At 39.0% G+C, this 24,354-nt stretch overlaps 1 protein-coding gene across 3 annotated transcripts in view; it reads left to right on the top strand.

The window, feature by feature from the left end:
- Positions 1–24,354, top strand: part of pde4ba (phosphodiesterase 4B, cAMP-specific a) — a 253,062-nt gene that overhangs the window by 139,723 nt on the left and 88,985 nt on the right. The window contains exon 1 of one of the 3 annotated variants that reach the window (XM_047375967.1): positions 8,949–9,564. The exons of the other annotated variants lie outside the window; for them this stretch is intronic. Within the exon in view, the coding sequence (XP_047231923.1) occupies positions 9,464–9,564 (101 nt within the window). The 5' untranslated portion in view covers positions 8,949–9,463. Of the gene's footprint in view, positions 1–8,948; positions 9,565–24,354 lie in introns of those variants that run through there. 3 annotated transcript variants of the gene reach the window in all.

The raw sequence follows: 24,354 nt of genomic DNA, 5'->3' as shown, positions 1-24,354 counted from the left end.
ACATTGCAATGTTGCTCTGTGGTCCAAAGTTCTCTTTTCAGATGTAAGTAAATTTTGCATTTATTTTTGGATTCAAGGTCCCAGAGTCTAGAGAATGAGTGAGGAGGCACTGAATCCAAGTTGCTTGAGGTCCAGTGTGCAGTTTTCACATTTAGTGATGATTTCAGAAGCCGTGTTATCTGGTGGTTTTTTATCATTGCAGATGTCTAGCGGGAAATGTTAAAATACCTCATGCTTCCATCTGCTAACAAGCTTTATGAGACTGATTTCATTTTCCAGCTGGACTTGGCTTCTCCCCACAATGCCAAAAGTACCAACATCTGGTTTGATGACCATAGTATGACGCTGTATGATTTAGTAGACTCTATGAATAATGTCAAGAAGAGGATGAGAGAACACAGACCCAATGATGCAGATGAGCTGTGGGCTGCGTTTAAAGCCACTTGGGTTCTTTAACATCTCAGCAGAGCCAGAAGCTGATCACCTCCATGCCACTCTGCAATGATGCAATAATTCATGCAAAAGGAGCCCCAACCAAATGTTGAAAGCAAATAGTCTACAGAAGATGGACATACTTTTCAGTAGGCTAATATTTTGTAATACGAATATTTTTTTTTTTTATCGCTAGTATCTCTGAAACTGATTTATGGATCTCTACATAATGAGTTTTATTTTTAATTGAATAATTCTATGTTAATTGAATGTTATTAAGAAGAACATTTGCTCTTCTTTCATAGTTGTAAAAGTCATTCAAACATTGTAAACTTTTATTTTGCTCCTAAGTATTAGTGGCCTTCTGTCAACCTGTGTTGCCTCTCTAAGATTGTTGCTTTCTGTGAATGATAAAGGTGTTATGCTTTAACATTGCTTATGATTCCTAATTCTAAATTTCCCCCCAGGTTATTATAACATGAGTGTAGCTTACGTCAGATATTTAATATTGCAACCAGCCAGAGAAGCACAACTCTGCAAAGGGATTAGGTTAATCGCTGCAGGGAATGACTGCAGTGCCCTCTTTTCAGAGGGGGGAATTAGTTTTATACTGAAAGAGATAAAAATAGGAAAAGGAAGCTGCATTATGGTGAAGACGGTCGGAGAAATGGTATTGCATTATAAATCCGCTCTTAGCTGACAATGAGATCTGTCGGCATGCAACCTGGAAGAGCTCGTAATCTTCGCTCCAATCATGTCTGCTGGTTTGCTACTGTCCTGAGTGCCGATGGACATGACTGGAAGCTTTTACAGATATGTCAATGAGCGGGTGAGAGTGTTGCTGTTGCTGAAGCAAAAGCTCAGTGATCTTTGGGGCGGATTCTTTTGTGCCTCTCTGCTCTCACGTGTCAAGGTGAGGTTTCTGGGGAAACAGTAATTGCTGCACCTGTGATGTGGAGGGGGGGAAAAAAAAAACATAACAGTGCACAAATTCAAACCAGGTGATTCTGAGAGCCATAAAAGAGAGTATCTGTATTAACAAAACGTTCTACACCACTGAACTGTCACTCTGTATGAAACTGGATATATGAAGGACATTTTTATTGAGTGCTAGGTTTTTAAACAGTTTCCGCAAACTCTCTGGTGCCATTTAGATGTAATTGTCACCTGAGGCCACATTAACTTCACAAGGCTCAGCTTACACTTTATACAGTTGTAGCAATTGTGTTTGACATTCAAACACAGTCACAATTTCTATTTTGTAGAATGTCCCTTAAAAAGCAATAAATGCAAATTTTGTATCGCTGGAAAATGTAGGTTACTGTAATGGTAATGTATGCCTTCTGCCAGTTCTAAAGTTTTAAAGTCTTAATAAATGATCCAAAGCCCGAAGACTTGCATGAATGTCCTACTGAGACACAGTGCACACTGAGAAAACTGTGTAAGCACAATTAAATCTTGAATTATGAGTGTTTTTAAGTAGAGTTTTCAAGTATATCTGCACATATTTTCTTTTTACATCCCAATTAATGTGGAATTGAAGCATTTTCTACAAAATTATTTTTCGCATATTTGCATTGTTTACAATTCACTAATATATCCACTAATACATTCACTCCATTGTCAGTTTTGTTTATATGGTGTATGCAATAGTTGTTTTCATGTTAAAACCAGTTTACCAGTGTATCCTTCATGGCTCCACATTTTGGAGGTTTGGGGGTAAGCTTGGAAATTTGTACAGGAGGTGATAGTCTTTGCCTGTTTTCAGAATTATTTAAATCTAACCAAGTGTACAGAACCTCAGTTATTTTTTTCTAAACAAATGTGAACCAAAAATTAAGTCAATGAAAAAGTTCAAAAGAAAAACTTTCTATGCAAAATGGTCCCAAAGCAACTATCCCTTGAAAGTCGAAGAGGGTTCCTTAGTCTGTGCATATTTTTATAGATGTTTTATTTTATTTATTTTAGTTGTTTTGTAGTTTTTAAAGCACTTTGTTCAGCATGGGTTGTGAAATGTGATATTAAAAAAACAAAACTTGACATTTACACTGACAAAAACAACACCTCAGAAAGGTTGATTAGGGATTGCTGTCAGTAGTTTGAAATTCTGAAGAAACCTGCAGTTTTCTCTTGTAGAGTATTAACACTGGTCATTCCCCCTGGATAAAAAACAACAAAAAAACAACTGTTTATCCGCTTTATAAATTGCAGCATCATTTGATTTCTCTGAATTATTTAGGTAGGTCTAGACTGGTTGTCGAGAACACAAAAAAATCTGTTGCACTAAATATCAGTTGTTGTTTTTATCAAATGTTTTCTTCTGCATGTTTTTCTTTTTTAGTAACAAAATGAAATAGATAAAGATCAGTGCTAAAGAATCTTTAGAATCTGGCAGGCAAATAACAACCTTACATAGAAGATGGATGATTTGATTGTCTTATTGATCTATTTTCTCTCTATCAGCAAAAATGTTTTTTTGTCCTTCCTGTCATCCTCTATTGTTTTCATAAACTTATCTTTTTGTCAGCCTGCCCTTATGAACTGTATCCTTCTGCCTTCCTTTCTAAAGTTTATATTTAAACAGCTTTCAGGAAAACCGCATGCTGTTTGATCCTGATTTAATATGATTGTGTGTGTGTGTGTGTGTGTGTGTGTGTGTGAGGAAAGTGTTGACATCAGAGGTGAATGCTGGGACTGTCTGGTGGAGACACAAACAGCTGTGGTTTCATTTGCTCCCCTTCTTTGTGTTTCTTTAAGATAAGATATTTCATTAAATCCTATTTTTGTTTACTGTTTTGCATTATAGTAGTTGAGATCAGAAGGTTAGGGCTGAAGCACAAAGACTTGACAGTGTACATGTAAATATTTCATTATTAAAACCGTAGATTAGAAAAATGTTGAGGAACACAACCATAGACAGCGTTTGCAATGTAATTAAATGCATTTATTTTAACCAATTAAATTCTAAATGCCAGTTACATTAGAAAGGTTTAGTTGTAGTAACATTTTTCAATCTATAGATTGCTGGGGTCTAATGATGGGCTTGTTGATATATATACTGAGAACAGCTGCAGTGCAATAGCTTGGTATTCAGAGCACACCGTCCAATCATCCTAATTGCAAATTATGATGTTGGAATAGGACACAGCAGCTTCCGATCAGTTTTTGTCAGTGCCAACAGTACAGCTTCTCCATAACCTCTCAGCAGTGTTATCCCTGCAATTTTAAACCAACAAAAACATAGCTATGAGAAGAAACATGCTTACATTATGTGTTAATGCTGTGCTTTAATAGGGCTGCAGCATATTTTATGCCACTTCCTGTAGATGTGAAGTGCAGGAATTGATCTTTGCCAAACTCAGTGAAGTGTACTGGTACAATACTGCCATCTTGTGGTCATTGTTGTGCACATGACCAGGCTACTCCCACTTTTATTTGTGGAATGAAATCGTGCCATCTAGTGGTTAGAAAGGGGACTTACAGAATGCTTTCATAGAAGAGGGAAGGGCCGTCAGATTGATGTTGTGGTTGTTCAGGTGTGAAAGTTGAGAAGCATTATGAGAATATTTTCACACGTGCCCCGCCTAACAGCGAAAAGGTTATTAACAGAATCCAGCCCAACAGAAACCTAATCACTAACTAAAATTAGAACTGGTTTATAAAACAGCAGCATTTGTTATGTTGTCAGAGATTTCTATTTAGTCTGACTGTGTTGGCATGCAGTTCCTACTAGCTTAACAGAGTCAAGCTACTTAACACAGCAGGCTTGCGGCCCATGTCACCACAGAGGTGGTTAATATATATGTTTATCTATTTTTTTTTTTTTTAGCGTCGTCAGCTTTGGTTCCATTAAACTCACTCATTCAATCACTACTGTAATTATGCTACATTTTTCAGTATTTGATTTAAAGATGTAAAGTTTGTTATAGTTAATCTAAATATTTTTCACCAAACAAAAAGAAAAGGTCTACGTATTGCTATTCACGTGAAATTTTAAAATTATACAAGATTATATAAATTTGTCTATTATATTAAGAGCTGAGGCTCCCTCTAAATCCTTGATTTGCTTTTTTGTTGTTGTTTTATCTTTTATTTGTTAAAACGATGCCGTTTAGGGTGTAGATCATTTCACTCTTTTGCCATTACGCACTTCTGCGATTCTGATTTAATTGAACTACACAAGATTTATTTTGTTTTTTTTTTATTATTTATCTCATAATGCATAAAAAACACTGAAAGGAATGAACAGTATTCACAAGTATTTCGTAAGTAGTTCCCCTGAAAGTCAAAAATTGTGCACAGTCTTTGAGAGAAATGCAGTACTCTTGAAAATTCTGGGATATGATGGCTTGATTGTAGCAATAAACGTTTTTTTTTGGCAAATACTCATCAGGGTGGGGCTGCACGGTGGCGCAGTTGGTAGCACTGTTGCCTTGCAGCAAGAAGGTCCTGGATTTGATTCCCGGCCTGGGGTCTTTCTGCATGGAGTTTGCATGTTCTCCCCGTGCATACGTGGGTTCTCACCGGATACTCCGGCTTCCTCCCACAGTCCAAAGACATGCCTGTTAGGTTATTTGGTCACTCTAAACTGCCCTTAGGTGAATGAATGAGTGTGTGCTTGGTTGTTTGTGTGTTGCCCTGTGATGGACTGCTGACCTGTCCAGGGTGTAACCCGCCTTTCGCCCATAGACTGCTGGAGATAGGTACCAGCTCCCCTGCGACCCACTATGGAAGAAACGGTAGAAAATGACTGACTGACTCATCAGGGCTACAAGAACTGTGCTGAGTGGGGAAAAGCAGTAAACTAATTGGTGAAGAAGAATAATCAGCTATGGAGCTTCCAGGAACTATTATCCTTCAGGGCTATCATATCCAAGAACTGCAGCCGATATGGAGTGCCCAAAATAAGGTTGCAACATATTTTGCCATCGCAATATCTGTGTGTGCAGAAGTAATATGGCAAAGAAGTATTTGGGGGGCTATATTTCTTTGCAATTACATTACAAGTGTTATGAATTCATAATCTGAATGCCAAAAATATATAGTCAGTGTGCTGGATGCAGACTCACTGTAGTAGATGCCTGCAGATGAAAGAGGCCAAGAGGTTGAAGTTTGCAGAGAAAGCTTGTAGTAGTGCTATGACATTAGAGTGTTTTGACCGATCAGATAGATGGGCCCGTGGCTGGATCAGAACATACACAAAACGTCACTCTGAATCAGATTCCAGGAAGGTGGAGGGAGGGTGTTGGTATTATCAAAGATCAGAATCAGTTTTATTGCCAAGTTCGTGCATACAAACAAGGAATTTGACTCCGGTACACTTTGCTCTTTTGTTCTGTTTTTGCATTACAGAATATACAAATTTACAATTTACAATGTACAATATACACATAAATAATAAAAGGTGCATTTGCAACATCAAAGATGAGTTCCTTGGACCTTTTTGGGTTAAAGATAGACTCGAAATCAACTCCCAAACTTACTGCCAGATTTTAAAGACACTTTCTTGAAGCTGTGGTACAAAAAAAAACTTTGCATCTTTTAAGACGATTTCATGCATTACAGTACTCCACTACATGGGCAGCCAGTAAAGACCCCATAGATAAAAAAGGACATGGTCCCAGTTTCTCACCTGACCTAAATCTCACTGGACTCTCCTTAAATAGAAGATTTTCAGAGAAGAAAACCAGCCCATCTCTCTGAAGAGAGTAATGCTCACTACTATAACTCTCATTAGTTGTAGCTACCAGTAGGTGATCGTTGGTTTGATCAGGGGCCTAACCTGTCATATTTTCAAAGGGCCTAAAAAGGAATCACAACCAATTCAAATGGCTATAGAGTATTGCGAAATGTCTAGATGATAATTCATTGACTTAAATTATATGTGGGATTTGAGCATTTTAATAATTTTTTTTATTTCTAAGATTCATAAAAATACTTGAATACAATGAAACAAATGAAATGGTAGCAGTAAGAAACAAAATGGTAATGAATAGTTATGAAGCAAGAGTTGTATACTGGCAAAGGGATGAATTAACCTGGTGCCCTATGAACTCTGTCTTGGGGGCTGTAGCTCCTGTTGTATAAAAAGTTGATTGTCAACAGATCAAGAAACTGAAACTCTCCATGGATGGTTATGACTGTTATTGAAAGGTTGCGTGGCTGTGTTGGGCAATATATAGTTAATATTGTCACTTTAGCAGATGAAAAAAAAAAGAAAAAAATAGGTATAAGATGCATAATAAACCTGCACAGTTGCCCAATAGTTGCCCAGGGACGAATTGACCCAAAGGCCATCTCTAGTTTGCTTATATTAGTAAAAATATGCTGACTGCAAATTAAAGCCAAAAAATGAATAAATAAAAGCAGTAAAAAGTTTTCTGTATCTTCTCCACCTCAGGTTTCTCTTTAAGACTTTAAAGAGAAACCTGTCCTTTCCTTTGTCATACAGTACACAGACTGCCCTGTGGCAACCATATCTTCTTCTGTCAGTTTTGTGTTCATTGAAAAGCAGTGGGGTGAGTTGCTGTGTCTGTTCATAGTTTAAGTTTTGGTTTTGGTTGAATGGACTCCTCCCCGTCTCAGTGTCTGCTTTATGTGTCATCTGTCTGAGTCATGCTTTGATAAGTGATGTGGCAGCTTGCTTGTCCTGTTGTGATGTTGGTATTTAGAAAAACCTGAGGTTGTTACTCGGGAGGATTTTTTTAATTATAATTCTTAATTATCTACTCTTGAAATGAGGGAAATGTAAAACACAGTTTCCCACTCAACCAGTATTCAGTTTTATTTGAGACATTTGACATTTCCTCTTATTGTGGTTTTATTTTCATAGAAATCTGTGATCCATCTTACAAAAAGGTCCAAAAGTTGGGATAAAATGCACATCTTCTCATATTATAATTAACCTACTCTGCTATTTGACCTACTCACCAAAAAGCATAACCTCATTATCTGTCTGCTTCATAAGACTTTAATAGTCCTGTTCACTTGGAAAGTGTTATCCTTTAAAATGGGTGAGGAAAATCTATGGAATAATCTATGAGGTAGTAAGGTTTTCTCCCTCACTCCAATTCCCCATTTAAGGGATTGGTGAAGCAGTTGCTCCACTTGCACAATTATTCAGGTGTCAATGATTCAGTGTTCAGTTTGGTATCCTATATTATCTGCTTTACACTGTTTACATTTTATACAAATGATGCAAGATTTACATCTCGCACAATGGTGCTTAGAACAAATTTATAGTAATAACATGCATGGTTTGTATGAATTTATTTTGTGTGTTAAATTTCTCAACATAAAAAACTATTGCAACATTTGCCTATTTATTGCAACCAAAAGCCTAACAACATTTAACTGTGACACAAGGAAAGAAAAATATCCCTTTTTTTTTATTTATACTTCACTGTAACTAATGATCTTTAACCCTTTTACATGAGCACTTTTTATGTGCTGCTATTTATAATAAGTGGGCTTTCCATAAACTGAAGTGTTATTGGTTTCGATACCCTTTCCTGTATGAGCAGGAACTGTGGCCCCCTGAGATGACACCAGATGTCACCTAGTTTTCACACACACTGACATTTAAGGTGGACCGGGCTGTTAATATCTCCCTGTTTGGATCTTGGATCAAAACGAAATAAAGCTGATGAAATTTTTATTTTTACTATAAAACAGTATTTTTTTTATAATCAATTTTAATTAAACAATTGACTAACATTTGCAAATTTTGGAAGTTAGTTAAGGTTAAAAGATGAAGACAAGATGATTCTAGTGTTTTAGATTAAAAGATTTTTGTGAAGAATTACAAATAAAAATAAAACAATAATACTTTCTTATGGATCTTTGTTTATTTTTAGAAAGCAGATTCAAGGTTCCCAGCAGAAAGACAAGCCTTTGTGTGGCCTTTTATTAACATTTTTGTATTATGCTAATAACGTGTCAAAGCGTACTTAAAATAAATTATTATTATTATTATTATTATACTTACAGTACATGGATTTACAAGATACTGAGTTCTACCTGAGCCTGACTTCTTACACATTTTTATCAAAACAAAATAAAATGATGTGAAGTTATTAATCTACATTTTATCATAAACTATCCCTTACAATCCAAACCATTATTCATAAATCACTGCTAAAATTGTTCATCCTAAGATTTTAGGTCATGTGCAACAACCCCATTTTGTACTCAATGTACTGTATGGCAGACTATTTTAGGGCTTTGAGGAGCAATTTTATGAAAAATTATCTCCCCACAGTTTGGTCATGTTTTGAGTTGCTCTCTGTTTGCCTCATTATGCGTCTGTTTGTAGTACATTGATACAGGACCATTTAAATGCTGCCAGCAGTGGATGAGTTATGACTCCTCTCCAGTGACTCCACTCCATAATTTAAAGCTTCCTCCTAACTCAGATGGGCCGCCTGAAGGGAACAGAGCTCCCCGTAGACACACAGAGACGCACACGCCCATACACATTCACACACACAGCATGGAGAGGAAGTATAGTCTGTGACGAGGAGAAGAATCCGTAAAGAGCGCTCAGAGGGAGAGTGGAGTGTGACCAAGTGTAAAACGGGATGAAAGAGTTTTGTGATGTGACGTGTGGACTGCTGCTCATATTATTGTTGTGTGTAACAGGAGATCGAGTGTGTGGAGAAGATGTATGGACACCTATTTGTTGTGTTTTTAGCATCACGGACAGTGTGGCTGATGGAAGATCTGCTGAGAAACTTTTCTTTAACTTTTCTTTAACAAAGGGTTCACAGCTGTGTGAATGTCACGGAGCATGCCTGAGTCATGTACTGCTGTGCTGAGTGAGGTTTCTTTTATTTTGTGCGAAGCACGTCAGAGGTGTATATCCACTTTACTTTGCAGTTATCGCTACTGGTTCTGTGTGTGATGGTGTGTGACATTTAGCTGTTAAATGTGTGTGAAATGCTTTAGGATAGGTTTGGCATGTTTTTGGTTGCATGTGTGTGATGATATGTGCTGGGTAGTGTGTGCATGAGTGTGTGCTTGTGTCGGGGAAATGTACCGGCGTTCACCCTGTGCCAGAGGAAGAGTTCATTTTGACTTCAGTGAGGAGGTCGTCAAGAAACTTCACGCCACCAATCACACCCATCCTCACAGGTTAGGAAACGTGGTTCACCACACATACACATGTTTATGTTGCCATGCAATATCATGCTTTTGTTGTCATCCCTTTAGGCACTTTTGGTTTCTTTACGACTTATAAATATACCCTTAATTGAGCACTAACAGAGGTAAAAGTTGTCGTCTTTAAAGAAGTTTTTACTAGGTTGTCCAGTGTGTGTTTTTCTGTGTCAATGTTTAAAAAGCCTGTTACTTCCTTTTTCCATATCATTAAGCAGTCCACTTATATATTTCCCACCATCATTAACTTCACTCAGCTCATGCGTGGTTAAATACAACTTGATGCAGTTTTAGAAAGAAAATCCAACAAGCTGGCATGTTTCTGCATGTGGCAGTTTTTGCAGAGGAATGTCTCAAACAGTTTGTGTGCTGTTTGTGCAGTAAAGAGAGTCAAGTGGTTGGCCATGCAAATTACTCTGGAAGTGTTTCGAGAATTTGTTTATTATCATGGTTTTGTTTTAGCTGCAGTATAAATATAGTCATGTCTCTGTGGCACACTGGTGACCAGATGACCTAAAGGATGAAAACACAAATGAAGAACAGATGAGATTGAAGGGTCTGTGATGGCCTTAGCTGTAAGCAACTGCTGTATATTTGACATCGTTGTCATGCAGGCTTTCTTGTCTGCCTTACATAAATTTTCTTTTGAAGCCTCTCTGTTAAGAGTGTCTAACTGCTTCCACAGACCTTAACAGGGATAACACCTGTATTTATGGTTCATGCTGGTAGGTCAAAGTTTGGAAAACAAAAGTTTCAGGGTTTTTTTTAAACAGGGTTTTGCCTTTAAAAGCTTTGTGTTATGAATAACAGATTTAAATACAATCTGCCAGTTTCTCTATGTATTAAAATAGAGCTTTAACCTAAACTTACAGTGCTTTGCTAAATAAGTCATTCCCCTTAAACGTTTTAGCATTTTGTCATGTTACAACCATAAACCTCAATGTAATTTATATGTTGGGCCTGTTTTTGAGTAGTGAACATTTCTGCGAGACACTGTAAGTGGGAGATCTCCAGTGGAGGTATCAAAAACCTGAACTTGTCTTAAAGTTTAAATTCCTCTTCAGCAAAATCGGAGGGCATTTTTACCTACAAATGAACAAAACCTCATTCAAGCACCAGTCCAAACATTGCTAGTAATAGTTGGGACATTTCTGCACAGCGGTTCTCTGAGGATTAAGTAATTAGTTTTAGTAGACTAAATGAAATGATGGGATAATGATGTTGTGGCCTAGATTTCATCTTAGAATCCAAAGAGTCTTGTTGAGTTTTAACCAGCAGGAAATAGTAAAGTTATTTATTCACTTACGACAGTAAAGCACAACTCTAAAGATTCAATTCAAAACTACTTTTAGTACTTTTATAGTGACGCACTGTCCACCTTATAATTCTATATAACATTAATTTTGGATATTTAAGTCTGATTCCTGGCTTTTTTAAAATTAATTAGCGATGCATAAATACGGTTGAAGCATAATTCACTAAATTGAACTCAACTGAATGAATTTGTACCATACATAAGACTGGAATTAAATACCTTAACAATGTAAACTGAAGAAGAATGTTGAATTTAAGAAAAAAGAAGGTGGAGTAGCTATAAGAGCTTTTAAAGCCTTGGTTTAGTACGTAATATGGCAGCACATGAAGTCAGAAATTAGAAGAACTGATGCATGTTGACTGTATCAGGGCAGAAATAAACCAGGAGAAAAAGTAGGCTGGGTCTCACCCCAAGAGGACTGTAGGTATTCCTGCTCAGATGGCATACAAGGGAAAAAAACTTGAACAAGAAATGACCATTAACATGTAGATCTTTGTACAACCTTAAATATTTTCTGCAGGATGATTCGAAGGGTCTCATTCTAAATAAGATACCTAAGATTCAACACTTTCCTTTGCCATTTTTAAGGACTGGAAATCAACTCATATGATTTCCCTGTGTGTATTTGTAACGGGGTTTTATTTTAACATCACTATTGATGTGAAGTTTGTCAAAATTGGTTTATTTATTTTTCAAATTAATTTTATTTAATCAACAATTTATTCTTTCCTGACTTTTATTGCTATATACATTTTTTATGTTACTCTTGTCAGTTGGTGGTTACCATAGCAACCAGTAACAGTCAGCTCTTCCCCTTTTTCTGTTGCTGTCTGTTAATGTGCGACAGAAGCTGCTGGAGCTGCTAACCACCAACTTGTTTATTTGTCTCTTGTTAGAATATATACAGAGAACCAGAATGTGTCTGTCGTGAAGTCAACCTGGATCAGAACGAACAAGATGGGTTATATCTGGTGCCGTGACATCGTGACTACTGAAGATCAGCCTTGAGCTAATCTGACATCCAGTGGGTTAAAGTCAGACTCCACATGAATATTCAGGTTTTACTGGTGATACAGCAATTTACGGATTGGATGATTACCCCAGCATTCTAGCATCATTCTGCTAGCATTTACATATTACTGTATGAGTTTATTTGTTCTTCAGCCTTTTTGATATCTATCTAATAGTGCGTTATTTTTGGAGAAAAAGTCTTATCAGCTACTGTGGTTAACAAAAAAAAAAAAAAAAACAACAAAGCAAAAATAATTTTGTCTTGATACAGAATTTTTTTGTTGTTCGTTTTGTGAAATCTATATATATTTATTTTCCCTCATTTAATTTGTGACATATTCGAGTAGGAATGACAGAAGAGTTCAATATAGAACATAATACAGAACTAATTAACATGGGGACACATTCTAGAGGAGTGAGTTTTGGTAGAGGAATAATGTTATCCACAAGATCACCACCTCATCTAAGTTATATGGGTTCTCCAGGTTATGGCAGAGGGATTCCTACTAACACTCATGAGTGTGGGGCTGATTTGTTCAATCGGCACAATGTCCAGACCCCTCATACCTCCTCCCCAATTCATCCCCAGCCTAGTGAAACAGATGCTACATTGAAACATTTAAGTGTTCTAATCACAGAACTAGGAAAACACATAGGAGCTAATGAAAGTCCAATTGATTACTGGGTTCGTCTGAATAAAGCAGCTGATATAGCTGAGGAGCGTCTCCAGCGTCAAAGGAAAAGCATAGGTGACATCAGCACAGAGGTGGCCATGATGTTTGTGAGACACTGCAATGAACCTTCACTGTCTGTTGTATTCAAGAACAAATTGGCAGACAGTTGGACAGCTAAAGAGGTGCAAGAGAGGATTGATGAATATCATAGGGAAATGAAATTCAAACAAAGTAAATGTACAGCAGAGAGCCACCCCAGACAAGTTGTTTCAGTGATGAGCAATACCACACAGGAGGGTGGGAGAATGGAGACAGAAGTTATGATGCATTCCCACAAGCAGAATGTGAGTCAACCCCTACAAAGCATGGAATTCACTACAATACAGAACAGCATGGAGAAGATGACTGAGATGCTTTGTGATGTATTGAGTAGTCTGACTACTTCTTCAAGGCCTACTGCCTTCCGTGGCCACAATAACTCATTCCAGAGAAGGAGGGTCTCAGGGCTCAGAGGTTGTAGCATCTGTAGTGAAAGCTCTCACTCTACTATCGCTCACTGCCAGCTACATCGCTTGTGTTTTTTATGTCACCAGCCAGGCCACATGAAGTTTCAGTGCCCTAACGTCTCCTCTACACTGAATCAGTCTGCACCAATCTCTCCTTCCCATCAGGAAAACTAGACAGGCCACATTTTGAGAGGGACAGTGTGAGCCTGATTGAAAATTCCCTCAGCAATGATTTATAGTCAGTATGAGTCAGCCTGTGAGAGCCTTCCCAGCCAGAAGACAGTAATTCTCCAGAGTACACAGCGTTTAAATGGCAGTGATAGTTTGTTTTACACACCTGTAGTAATTAATGGATGTGTAACTGTGTCTGCTATGTTGGATACAGGTTCCATGGCATGTTCTGTGAGTGAGGCTGTGGAAGAGAAGCTCATTGCTGCAGGCATTTTGAGCAGTGATTTTCAGCAGAATCTAGATCTTGTTTTAATTGGATGTGGAGGACAAAGAGCCCATCCAAAGAGAGTTTGTGATCTACAGTTTGAAGCATATGGATGCACAGTATACGTGCCCACTTTAGTTGTTCCTGGTCAAGTGGATGAGCTTATCTTAGGAACAAATGTGATCAAGTATGTGACACATAAACTCAAGGAGTCAGGCAAATACTGGGAAATTATTTCTGAAACCTCTAGTCCTAACAATAAAGGGCATGATGACTTCCTTGCTATGCTTACTGGAATTCATCAGTGGAAAGGTGAACTTGTGCCTGACATCGTAGGCACAGTTAAACTCACCAGTGCTGTGACACTGTTGCCTGGACATGAACACTTGGTTTGGGGAAAGCTCCTGGAGAAATCACGTGTTGCCCCTGGCTGCACTGTGATTGTTGAGCCAACACAGTCTCATTGTATTCCAAGAAATGTTCTTGTTGGCAGAGTGGTGACTCCCCTGTGGGGTGATGGATGGATCCCTATGAAGGTCATAAACCCAACAGATAAGTCAATCACAATCAAGAGAAATGCAAAGCTGGCTGATGTGTACCCATGCTTGGCTGTTGAGGCAATACAGATCAATGACATCTCATATCTGAAGTCCAATGGTGATGAAAGACCTTTCAAACTTCCTTACAGGCGTGTGCCCCCAGCTCACTACCAAAAGCTGCGGATGACACTGAATGAAATGGAAGACAAGGGCATCATTAGGAAATCATGCAGTGAGTTTGCTTCACCACTTGTCTTAGTCTGGAAGAGAAATGGAGAACTCCGCATCTGTACTGACTTCCGATGGCTAAATGCACGTACAGTGAAGGACGCACACCCTCTTCCACACCAAGCAGATTGTCTTGCTGCTCTCGGAGGCAATGCACTGTTCAGCTCTATGGACCTCACGTCTGGGTTTTACTATATTCCCCTGCACGAAGAGCACAAGAAGTTCACTGCCTTTGCCACACCTGTTGGTCTTCATGAGTATAACAGGCTCCCTCAAGGACTTTGTAATAGCCCAGCTAGCTTCATGCCCATGATGATGATGATTTTTGGAGATCAGAATTTCATGAGCTTACTTTGTTACCTTGATGACTTGCTCGCACCCAGTGAGGAGGAGGCCATAAAGAGGCTTGAGATGGTCTTTGAACGGTTGGGTACACACAACCTCAAACTCCCCCCAAGAAGTGTCACCTTCTGCGCCACTCAGTCCACTTCTTGGGCCATGTCATTGATAGTAGTGGTGTGTCAACAGACCCTGCCAAAGTAGAAGTTATAACTAAGATGTCCAAGTCAGATCTGATGTTTCCTGATAGCCAAATACCCTGCCCTAAGAGGATCAAGTCGTTCCAGGGCTTAGTCATGTGGTACCAACGTTTTATCCCAAACTGCTCTTCTGTGCCAAAGCCTCTCTTTGGACTGACATCTGAAACAAAGAACAACAGCTCACACAAAGGGAGAGGGCATAAACGTCCACGTACTTACAAAAAGCTCACAGCTGAAAACTGGACTCCTGAATGTGACCAAGCTTTTCAAAACCTTAAAGATGCACTGCTCAATAATGCTATATTGGCTCACCCTGACTTCTCCAAGCCATTCATCCTTTCCACCGACGCATCGTCTGATGGCTTAGGTGCTGTACTGTCACAAGTTACTGAAGGTGATGAACGGGCTCGTCCTATATCATTTGCCAGTAAGACCTTGAACAAGGCTCAGAGTAAATACCCTGCTCACCGGTTGGAGTTCTTGGCACTAAAATGGGCAGTGTGTGAGAAATTCAGCCATTGGCTGAAAGGTCATGTTTTCACTGCTTGGACAGATAATAACCCACTTGCCCATATCCTTACCAAACCAAAGCTTGATGCATGTGAGCAACGCTGGGTTGCAAAGCTGGCGGCTTATGATTTTGATATCAAGTACGTACCCGGGCCAAAAAATGTTGTTACAGATGCCCTTAGTCGAGAGCCTTTTGCTGGGAGAAGGATAAGTCAGCGTCTGATCAGTGAACCATACAGATGTCTGCTAGAGGAGTCTGAGAGTCTATCTGGATGAGATATTCAAGAGGTTTTCAGAGAGTCAAATATTCATCAAGCCACCCAGAAACCTTTACGCCAAAGCACTGTGACAGCACCCAACAAAACAACCCCTTCAGTCAGCTCTTTGTCTGCATCAGAGGTGTCAGCTCTCCTAGACTGTCATAATAATAGGGATACAGCCACAAGAATCAGATCTACAGTGTTGGTGGACTACATACAGAGTGTGATGTCCACTGGCCAAGATGTATTGCCATCATTTTCCAAACAAGATCTTAGGGACAGACAAAGACAAGATGTTGACCTAGCAAGAGTAATATTCTATGTTGAACGACATCGTAAACCATCAAGGAGGGAGAGACATAAGGAAACTGTGAGTGCTTTGAGGCTTATGAGGCAGTGGGACAAACTGGTGATAGAGGACGGTATTTTGTACCGTGTGTCTAAGGATCTAATCACCAGGAAGAAGAGACACCAATACATTGTGCTTTTGTCACTCAGAGAGGATGCTTTACATGGGTGTCATGACAATGCAGGTCACCAAGGTCAAGACAGAACCTTCTCCCTTGTGAAACAGCGGTTCTACTGGTGTTTTATGGAGAAGGATGTAATAGATCATGTTAAGCACTGTGCCAGGTGTGTAGTTGGTAAAACACCAGACCCGGATGGCCGAGCACCACTTGAGAGCATAAAAACTACAGCACCATTGGAATTAGTATGCATAGACTTCTGGACAGCAGAAGATTCCAAGAACCGTACTATTGATGTTCTCGTTGTGACTGACCATTTTACCAAGCTGGCACACGCCTTATATTGTCCTGAGCAGACAGCCAAGCAAGTAGCACAGAAACTGTGGGATAATTTCTTCAGTTGGATTCCCTGAAAGAATACATTCAGATCAAAGAGCAAACTTTGAGAGCGAGTTGATGTCAGTCCTTCTTCAGGTCTCTGGTGTAAAAAAGTCTCACACCACAGCCTATCATCCAATGGGAAATGGATCTGCTGAGCGCTTCAACCATACCTTGGGGAATATGATTAGAACTCTTCCACCACGTGCAAAACATGTTTGGCCTCAGATGTTACACACCTTGACATTCATGTACAATAGCACCATTCACGAGACAACTAGATTTCCACCTTTCTATCTAAGTTCTATCTTGAGTTCCCTGCCTCCCTGTTGACGTCCTGTTCAAATCTGCTCTGAGAGACAACAGTGAAGTCTCATTCCCACAGTTCATGAAAGAGCTAAGAAAAGATCTTCATGAAGCCATGATGGTGGCACAGAAACATTCAAGTCATGAACAAAGGGGGCAAGCCAACACATACAACAAGAGAGTCAAAGGGGTGGAGATTGAAATTGGTGACAGAGTTAGCAAACAAAGCAGAGAGAGCTCGAAGGAAGCTGGCAGACAGATGGGGAGAAGTGGTCTATACCGTGGTCAGCAGCAATCCTCAGACCCACACCTTTGAAGTCCGCCATCCCATCTCAGGTCAGACAAAGGTGGTTCACCGTAATTTGTTGCTATGTGTAAACTTCCTGCCAGTCATGCCCGAAGCTGGTGAAAGTGCTTCTCATATCTCATCCTCCGCTTCAGTTGGAAATGAGGCTGTCGATTTCTCCAGTGAGCAACATACACAGCCTGCCTCTCTCACTTCTTCTTGTGTATCAGATGAGAATGAAGATGTGAATCTCTCTGGTCAGCAGCTCACACTTGACTGTGCAGTAGACAATACTGTTCGCACTCAGCACTGGGTCTCTCAGATTCCTCACATGGATTCACCTCATCTGCCTGAAGATCAAGTAGCATCTGCAAACACCGCTGTGACAGCTAATATCTGTGAAGATATAGCCAATGATGATTCAGCTTCAACTAAGAACGTCCCTCTAAGTGACCCAGTTCCTCATGATGGTATGGGATGTCAGAGTATCCAAGAGTCTATAAGGCCTAACAATTCTAAAACATATGAGCATGACACAGGTTTTGAAGCTGGTAGGACTAGGACTGGTTGTGTTGTTCGACCTGTCAGTAGGCTTGTCTCTTGTTAGAATAAATACAAAGAACCAAAATGTGTCTGTCGTGAAGTCAACCTGGATCAGAACGAACAAGATGGGTTACATATACACAAAGCTTTAAAACCACCATGCTTAATTTAGTATATTTTTATAGATGTCTGTAGGTGTTGGGCTAAGGAGATGTTAAACATCCCCTTCTGTTTGGGTTGGTTCCACCTTTTTCACTGAGGATTTTCTGTGGAAAGTACTGGACTCTACTGCACAAAAGAGAAGTACACAGATGCTGTATTGTACTCTGCATGTCTTAAATATTAGAGGTAGATGAAAACCACATGAGATTTGTGAATACTCCACGGCTGCTCCCTTACCTGACCATTTGCATATGTGGTTTGGTCAGTTTATGATATATTAGCACACAGGCAATGGCCCTGTTTGAATGCATTTGTCTACAGTGTAAATGTCCCAGACATATACACATCCAACCAGTACAGTTAATCTCCCAGAGAGGGCAGGCTAAACCAAATATTTTGATCAGTGACCCATATTTATTTAGAATAATCCCAAAGATTATGTCTCTTTTTATCTGTAACAGTGTTTCGTGGTATTTAAATGTGCTGATTATTATCACATGCCACTGTCACTGCTGAGCAGTGTATTCCAAAGAAGGATGTTCTGGCTTTGAACATTTTTTTTCTAATTCAGAAAAAAAAAAGATTTGTGTAAATGTGGGGATTAAAAACACAATTGTATGTGATGCGAGTACAAGCCGAAGTACCCCGACCTGCCTCAAATGTGCTGTAAACTTGTTTAAACATATTTATTTATCATCCAAAAATTATATATTTTACGCATAACTCTGAGGCTGCATTGTAAGCATTTGAAAGCAGAGATCTGTTCAGCTTGGTGACCCATTTCTCTTTCAATAGTGCTTTGTGCTTGCTTGTCCATGGGTGGAGTATAGCTATGTATTAAATCGTTTTGTGGTTTGGCTTTATTTTATTTGCAGCAGCCTCTACTCACCATTTGACATGTTAAGGAGATACATTTACAAAAACTATAGTGAGGAGTCACAAGGCTGCTGTGGTTATGTGGGCTGGGATTTTTTTTTTTTTTTTTGTGTGTGTGTGTGCTTTGTGTTCTGTTTGTGTTTTTTGTTTTTGTGAATGAGTAAAGCTGAAATTAGGTGCTGCTGCAGACCAGTGAGTTAGATGATGATGATGATGGTGGTGATTATGTCAATTAAGATAATGACAAGTCGATGATTACAAGCAAATACTACATGGCTGGGAAGATCACAAGAATTAGGACAATGGTAACTGTGGAGGGTGATGAGAATGGTTTGTGGGAGTAGGAGGTTGATGGTTATCTTTTGGAATGTTTTTTTTCTAAAATGTTTGTTCCAATTCAAGAATTTGGAAGTACTCCATTAAATGGTATAGACTTGTTTGAAGCTTCATAAAATCTGGATAAATCATAAAAAATAAATATAATCTGACTTTGTCATATTGTTAATTGAAACAAGTTAGTAGAATGAGAAAAAATTTAAAAATAATATAAAATATAAAAATAAAATAATAATGGGAACTGATTTACCTTCTGGTTCTCTGAGCTGACATGTAGCTTAGTTGTGATCCTTTAATATCTGCAGCTTATATTTAAATGTTGTCCTTACAAATCGAAACCATTTCTACTTCTTTAGCTCTTGTTGGTCAGATAAAGCTCCACCAATTCTGGTTGAACCGTCACAACCATTTCTATGGCTATACTGCAGGCAAATGAAGCCCAAATCCAAGTTTTTTGCCCATTTGTCAGAATCTGACAACTGGCAAAAACTGGAATCACAACCACAACCAATACAAAGAGAGGAAATATAATTAATTACCAAGATAATTAAATTGTTATCTAATGGGAACAATATGGTTTGTTGGAGGGAGGATGGAATAATAAAATGGGTGACTTACAGGAGAGGGGTTAATTGACCAGGAGCCCTCAATAAAGCTGTTTACCAACAAGAGTACGTTTTCTGTTTTGCAACTATTATATTGAGCTATATTTAAAATTCTGCAAAGTGTTATTATAAAGTGTGAAAAGCACATGAACAAACAAAAAATAATAAAAAAACATATTGTTTTCATCAAAAACTCTAAATTATCTAATGTTGCAGCATCCTTGCATGCAGTCAGGAGGTTTTATTTAACAGTCTTTGGGAATATTCTGTTTTAGCTTTCTTTAACAGCCAACCAAAAGATCCAGCGCTCTTCAACTGGTTAGAAGATGCATTTGACATGTTGTGACTTGTTCACCTGCTAGGAAAACCTTTCATTACAAACTGAATAAAAATTGTTACCCTAAGGTATCAATAAAAACATGAGAAAGTTTCATCATAGTCGACCTCCACAGTAACGTCCCTTAACTATAAGTGGTTCTAAAGTTGAGAAAATCCAAATGTTTTCACCTTTGAAACAACAAAGTAACAGTCAAGGAAACATACCCAGTTTATTGGTTGAGCATACAAACATTAATTCAGTTAAACAAGGTTAATAACACACACAGCTTCAACTACCAATATCTAAATAATACTACTCGGCACACAATATGTTCTAAAAGTTATGCGTTTGTTTAGACTACAATGAGGAAGAAGGAACCGTGACCTTGGGTAGCATACTTGGGAATAAACTGGCACAGCAGCTACACTGCTGTTTACCATCTCCTCAAAGTTAGTAGAGCAAAAACCTTTTCTTTTTCTTTTTCCTTTTTCTCAGTCACTGTCTGCCAAATATACATATATATATATTATTAGTGCATGTAATGTAGAAGTTGATTTCATTTCCTCCTTTCACTTCAGATGTTCTTATATGTCACCCAGTGTTCATAACCAGCATTGCTCTGTGCTTCCTCATGTGACATGAGGGCTGAGTATTTAGACTGTAAATGATTGTGAATGAGAGCATTTGCTGGATGACTTTGTACCTTAATGTGCATGTATAATAGACAGTGATTGCGTCAGTGCCCTCATTTCTATTATTAAATTGTGTATCTAGTTGAAGTCCAGTTTTATTCTTTTTTTGGCTTCAGAGGATAGAAGGTTGAAGGAGATACTTGAATTTATTGGTCAAAGTTTACTACTACGACTACCAGTGGCTGTAAATGTGTTTTAATGTGCTAAAAAAGATTCCATATTTGGTGGGATTTAGTAATGGCATCACAATTGACAGCAAAAAAGGAAGATTGCCTAATTTTGGATCACTGTATGACAGACAAACATAAAGAACACTTCTCTTATATTCTCTCTTGTACTTCTCTTATAATTTAATCTCATAAAAGTACAACAACAATCTGGGGAACCACAAGAGATATAAAAGCTAATTTTGAATATGTTTATGATGCTGACTCAGATTGTTTAGCCTAAACTAATTTATAATAAAGACACCTGTGTTAGAAAGCAAAATATGTGTGCTGTTGATTATTTAGCTTGTTTAACATTAAATCTAATGTTAGTTTTAACTGTAGAAGTTCAGGAAGTTGTAAGAAAGTGTATTTATACAACTTGGATACTTTTGTTTAATTAAGTTGGATTATTCTGTTAGGATGCCTAATTTTTTCAGTACACTACATTTTATTTTAATGTATAGTTGCAGTCACTTAAACAAAATTTTGTTTAATGTGCTGTATATAGTGCCAAATCAACCAATTGCTAAAAGGTTTATTTAAGGAAGTCTAGTCGATTTCATTGAGCCATTGACTTTAAGGTAATCCACCTGATGAGGCATGTGATTGAAGTACACAGCTCAAAAAAATAAAGGGAACACTTAAACAACACAATATAACTCCAAGTAAATCAAACTTCTGTGAAATCAAACTGTCCACAGTTATGCTCACAGCCCAACACCGTGCAGGACGCTTGGCATTTACCAGAGAACACCAGAATTGGTAAATTCGCCACTGGCGCCCTGTGCTCTTCACAGATGAAAGCAGGTTCACATTGAGCACATGTGACAGATGTGACAGACGTGAGTCTGGAGACACCGTGGAGAGCGATCTGCTGCCTGCAACATCCTTCAGGATGACTGGTTTGGCAGAGGGTCAGTAATGGTGTGGGGTGGCATTTCTTTGGAGGGCCACACGGCCCTCCATTGCTTGCCAGAGGTAGCCTGACTGCCATTAGGTACCGAGATGAGATCCTCAGACCCCTTGTGAGACCATATGCTGGTGCGGTTGTCCGTGGGTTCCTCCTAATGCAGGACAATGCTAGACTTCATGTGGCTGGAGTGTGTCAGCAGTTCCTGCAAGATGAAGACATTGATTATGGACTGGCCCGCCCGGTCCCCAGACCTGAATCCGATTGAGCACATCTGGGACATCATGTCTGGCTCCATCCACCAACGTCACGTTGCACCACAGACTGTCCAGGAGTTGGTGGATGCTTTAGTCCAGGTCTGGGAGGAGATCCCTCAGAAGACCATCCGCCGTCTCATCAGGAGCATGCCCAGGTGTTGTAGAGAGGTCATACAGGCACATGGAGGTCACACACAAATACTGAGCCTCATTTTGACTTGTTTTAAGGACATTACATCAAAGTTGGATCAGCCTGTATTTTTGTTTTCCACTTGAATTTTGTGTTTGACTCCAACTCCAGGCCTCCATTGGTTAATAAATTTGATTTCCATTAATGATTTTTGTGCGATTTTGTTGTCAGGACATTCAACTTTGAACAGAACAAACTATTCAATGAGAATATTTCATTCATTCAGATCTAGGATGTTATGTGAGTGTTCCCTTTATTTTTTTGAGCAGTATATAATGAAGTATATGCTATTGGGAATTTAAAGGATACCTTTAAAAAGGTGGTTCAACCTTTTTTTGACATCTAACATTAAACATCAAAATATGCTCCAAAAAGATTATTTTTCCCCTTAAACCTATTTAAAATCTATGGCCATTCAAGTAATCCAAAAATAAAAGGTTACAGTTAAATACCCCCGACCAGGCATCATTCTTTATTTATTTATCATAGGTACTCTTCAACTTAAAACAAAAATCCAGAAAGTTACATTGTATGATTTTTAAGTAATACATTTTCATTTTATTGCATGACATAAGTATTTTATACACCAGAAAAACAGAACTTAATATTTGGTACAGAAACCTTTGTTTGCAATTCCAGATATCAGACATTTCCTGTAGTTCTTGACGAGGTTTACACGCTGCAGCAGGGAGTTTGGACCACTCCTCCATACAGATCTTGTCCAGATCCTTCAGATATCGGGGCTGTCGCTGGGCAATACGGACTTTCAGCTCCCTCTAAAGATTTTCTTTTGGGTTCAGGTTTGGAGACTGGCTAGGCCACTCCAGGACCTTGAGATGCTTACGGAGCCACTCTGTATTTGATCCCTGGCTGTGTGCTTGGGGTCGTTGTCATGCTGGAAGATCCAGCCATCACCCCATCTTTAATGCCCTTACTGAGGTAAGGGGGTTGTTGGCTAAGATCTCCAGATACATGGCCCCATCCATCCTCTCCTCAATACGGTGCAGTCATCCTATCCCCTTTGCAGAAAAGCATCCCCAAAGAATAATGTTTCCACCTCCATGCTTCACGGTAAGGATGGTGTTCTTGGGGTTGTATTCATCCTTCTTCATCCCAACAAGGCGAGTGGAGTTTAGACCAAAAAGCTCTATTTGTGTCTCATCAGACCACATGACCTTCTCCCATTCCTCCTCTGGATCATCCAGATGGTCATTGGCAAACTTCAGACAGGCCTGGATATGCAGCTGATTTGAGCAGGGGGACCTTGCGTGCGCTGCAGGATTTTAATCCATGGCGGCATAGTGTGTTACTAATGGTCTTCTTTGAGACTTTGGTCCCAGCTCTCTTCAGGTCATTGACTAGGTCCTGCCGTGTGGTTCTCGGCTGATCCCTCACCTTCCATATGATCATTGATTCCTCACGAAGTGAGATCTTACATGGAGCCCCAGACCGAAGGAGATTGACCGTCATATTTAACTTCTTCAATAATTGCGGCAACAGTTGTTGCCTTCTCACCAAGCTGCATGGCTATTTTCCTGTATCCCTTCCCAGCCTTGTGCAGGTCTACTATTTTATCCCTGATGTCCTCACACAGCTCTATGGTTTTGGCCATTTTGGAGAGGTTGGAGTTTGTTTGACTGAGTGTGTGGACAGGTGTCTTTTATACAGATAACGAGTTCAAACAGGTGCAGATAATACATGGAGAACAGGAGGACTTCTTAAAGAAGCCCTCCTGTTCTCAGGTGATCAAATACTTATGTCATGCAATAAACTGTAAATTAATTACTTAAAGATTTAACAATGTAATTTTCTGGATTTTTGTTTTAGATTCCGTCACTCACAGTTGAAGAGTACCTATGATAAAAATTAAAGACTTCTACATGCTTTGCAGGTGGGAAAACCTGCTAAATCAGCAGTGTATCAAATACTCCTCCCTACCGTATGTAAAGAAATGTCACAGAGATCTTTGCAGCATAAAATTCAGCTACTATTTTTGTTGTGGTTGATGGGATAGTTCAGTCCACTCATCACTCCTAGGGTATTTTGGGGCTTTTCATTTTACTGAGCTCACTGGTGAGGGGATTAAAAGCACTCTACAGTGGAGAAATGTACTTTCTTCATGTTTCTTTGTCCTCTGCATTGTCAGCAATTTTTAGTGACTGCAGGCTCTGCTTTGCAATCTACTTGATTGTTATTATTAGGACCATCAATT

The sequence above is a fragment of the Girardinichthys multiradiatus genome, chromosome 9, assembly GCF_021462225.1.
Source record: "Girardinichthys multiradiatus isolate DD_20200921_A chromosome 9, DD_fGirMul_XY1, whole genome shotgun sequence".
In the NCBI taxonomy this organism is placed as follows: Eukaryota; Metazoa; Chordata; class Actinopteri; order Cyprinodontiformes; family Goodeidae; genus Girardinichthys; species Girardinichthys multiradiatus.
Note: the sequence above shows the minus strand (reverse complement) of the source record. Positions and strands in the feature narration are given on the sequence as shown.